This window comes from Lissotriton helveticus, chromosome 1_1, assembly GCF_964261635.1.
Source record: "Lissotriton helveticus chromosome 1_1, aLisHel1.1, whole genome shotgun sequence".
Lineage (NCBI taxonomy): Eukaryota > Metazoa > Chordata > Amphibia > Caudata > Salamandridae > Lissotriton > Lissotriton helveticus.
The window spans coordinates 155,030,530-155,033,330 of NC_136057.1; the positions used below are offsets into that span (position 1 = coordinate 155,030,530).

At 47.2% G+C, this 2,801-nt stretch overlaps 1 protein-coding gene across 1 annotated transcript; it reads right to left on the minus strand.

Annotated features, from left to right (window-relative positions):
- Positions 1-282: 282 nt before the first annotated feature.
- On the minus strand, positions 283-2,442 carry LOC144768380 (heat shock 70 kDa protein-like). The gene has a single exon (XM_078652000.1). The coding sequence runs from the start codon at positions 2,440-2,442 to the stop codon at positions 505-507; it is 1,938 nt and encodes a 645-aa protein (XP_078508126.1). The 3' UTR covers positions 283-504.
- Positions 2,443-2,801: the final 359 nt, after the last annotated feature.

A 2,801-nucleotide genomic window follows, 5' to 3' on the forward strand; every position in this document is an offset into this window, starting at 1 on the left:
CAACCACAATAAGAATCTTTAATAAGGCTTGCACCCCAGGAACAGATATTGCTATATACACGTTAGGGAGTTTCACAAAACGCTCAAACAGGAAACAGCATCAAGAAACAAATGATTTCAAATTAGAAGTAGAATTCATGAAAAAAAATTCTTCTGCCAAAATATTTACTTGTTCACCCATAGACGTTTTCACAAAAGAAGGCAATTTATTCACAAGGAAGAACAAAGCAACTTCAAAGATAAAATAAAAATAGCATTTTATTTGAAATTTTCAAAGTACCAGCTTTGAAATGTTACACCCAATCAGATTAAATATCTGCTAAATTGCTAACAGCATATCATCTCTCACACAACTAGACTTAAATAATAAAAATAAACAAATCTTCATGTAAACATTAGGGTCTTCAATTGGCAGCAAATATTCAATTAAATAAAATTAATCTGTCAATTCAGTAATTAAAAAACAGATGGGAGTCCATGAAAATAGTCCATTATTGTCCATCATTAATCTACTTCCTCAATGGTGGGTCCAGTGCCGGAGCTCCCTTGGCGAGCCTGAGCTCCACAGCTCCCACCAGGCATTCCCCCTGGCATCCCACCCTGGTACAGTTTAGTGATGATGGGATTACAGACCTTCTCCAGCTCCTTCTGCTGGTGCTCATACTCCTCCTTCTCTGCCAGCTGATTGCTCTCCAACCAGGCGATAGTCTGGTTACATTTGTCCACAATCTTCTTCCGCTCATCTTCGCTGATCTTGTCTTTAACTTTGTCATCCTCCACTGTGCTCTTCATGTTGAAGGCGTAGGACTCCAGTGCATTCTTGGCAGAGACTTTCTCTCTCTGGGCTTCATCATCTGCTTTGTACCTTTCTGCCTCCTGCACCATCCTCTCGATCTCCTCTTTGCTCAGTCGGCCCTTGTCATTGGTGATAGTGATCTTGTTCTGCTTGCCAGAACTCTTGTCCACAGCAGAGACATTCAAGATACCATTGGCATCTATATCAAATGTCACCTCAATCTGTGGCACACCACGAGGGGCTGGTGGGATTCCGCTCAGATCAAATTTCCCCAGGAGATTGTTGTCCTTGGTCATGGCTCTTTCACCCTCATACACTTGAATGAGGACACCTGGCTGGTTATCAGAGTAGGTGGAGAATATCTGGGTTTGCTTGGTTGGGATGGTAGAGTTGCGTTTGATTAGGACAGTCATCACATCACCTGCTGTCTCAAGCCCCAGTGAGAGAGGTGCTACATCCAGGAGAAGCAAGTCTTGCACATTCTCAGACTTGTCCCCCATTAGTATAGCAGCCTGCACTGCTGCACCATAGGTCACAGCTTCGTCTGGGTTGATACTTTTGTTTAGTTCTCTGCCATTAAAAAAGTCTTGCAGTAGTTTTTGTATTTTGGGGATGCGAGTGGACCCTCCAACAAGCACAATGTCATGGATCTGAGCTTTGTCCAACTTGGCATCCCTCAAGGCTTTCTCCACAGGATCAAGAGTCCCTCTGAAGAGGTCAGCACACAGCTCCTCAAAGCGTGCTCTGGTGATGGAAGTGTAGAAATCGATGCCTTCGAACAGGGAGTCAATCTCGATGCTGGCCTGAGTGCTGGAAGACAGGGTCCTCTTGGCTCTCTCGCAAGCAGTTCTCAGTCTCCTGACTGCCCTCTTGTTCTGGCTGATGTCCTTCTTGTGCTTTCTTTTGAACTCCTCAAAAAAGTGATTGACCATTCGGTTGTCAAAGTCTTCACCTCCCAAGTGGGTGTCTCCAGCTGTGGCCTTAACTTCAAAGATGCCATCATCAATCGTTAGAATGGAGACATCAAAGGTACCACCACCAAGGTCAAAGATCAGGACATTGCGCTCTCCCCTGCCACTCTTGTCGAGGCCATAGGCAATCGCAGCTGCTGTTGGCTCATTGATGATTCTCAGCACGTTTAAGCCAGCGATTACTCCAGCATCTTTAGTGGCCTGCCTCTGGGAGTCATTGAAGTAAGCAGGCACCGTGATGACAGCATTGGAGACTGGGTGTCCCAAGTATGCCTCTGCAATCTCCTTCATCTTGGTCAGAACCATGGAAGACACCTCCTCTGGGGAGAAAGTCTTGTTCTCCCCTTTGTACTCCACCTGAACCTTGGGCTTCCCACCATCGCTCACCACCTTGAAGGGCCAGTGCTTCATGTCAGCCTGCACAACTGTGTCATCAAACTTTCTGCCAATCAGTCTCTTCGCATCAAAGACAGTGTTCTGGGGGTTAAGGGCCACCTGGTTCTTAGCAGCATCTCCAATGAGCCTCTCAGTGTCTGTAAAGGCCACATAGCTGGGGGTGGTGCGGTTGCCCTGGTCGTTGGCGATGACCTCCACCTTCCCGTGCTGGAAAACCCCCACACAGGAGTAGGTGGTGCCCAGGTCGATGCCAATGGCGACTCCTTTGGGTGCACTCATTTTCTTCAGTGTTGTCTGAGCAGTGAGCTCCGCTTCAAGGTGATTCACAGTCTTAAGTCCTTCTTCTGGCAACAGCTGGATATCTTCAAGAATTGCACCCTGGTAGAATCCTCTGTGAGTTGTGCTCTTTTCGCCAGGTGACCGTGAGTTGGAGAAACTTCTTCCGCGGATGTCCGTCTGTGAAGTAGCGCGTTCAGATTGTGCTTCGTCTGTCAGTGTCTCGCCTTCAAGCGCTAGTCTTGCGCTGCAGTCTTCTCCGGGTCAGGACTCTGTCTCGCTCTCTTCGATTTATCTCTCTGAGGAATGACAGCTGACAGGCAACACGCCGTATTTATCCTCTGCATGCCGTAGGGCTCGTG

Coding starts and splice junctions, on each gene's coding strand:
- LOC144768380 (XM_078652000.1), bottom strand. CDS start 2,442: ATGAGTGCACCCAAAGGAGTCGCCATTGGCATCGACCTGGGCACCACC.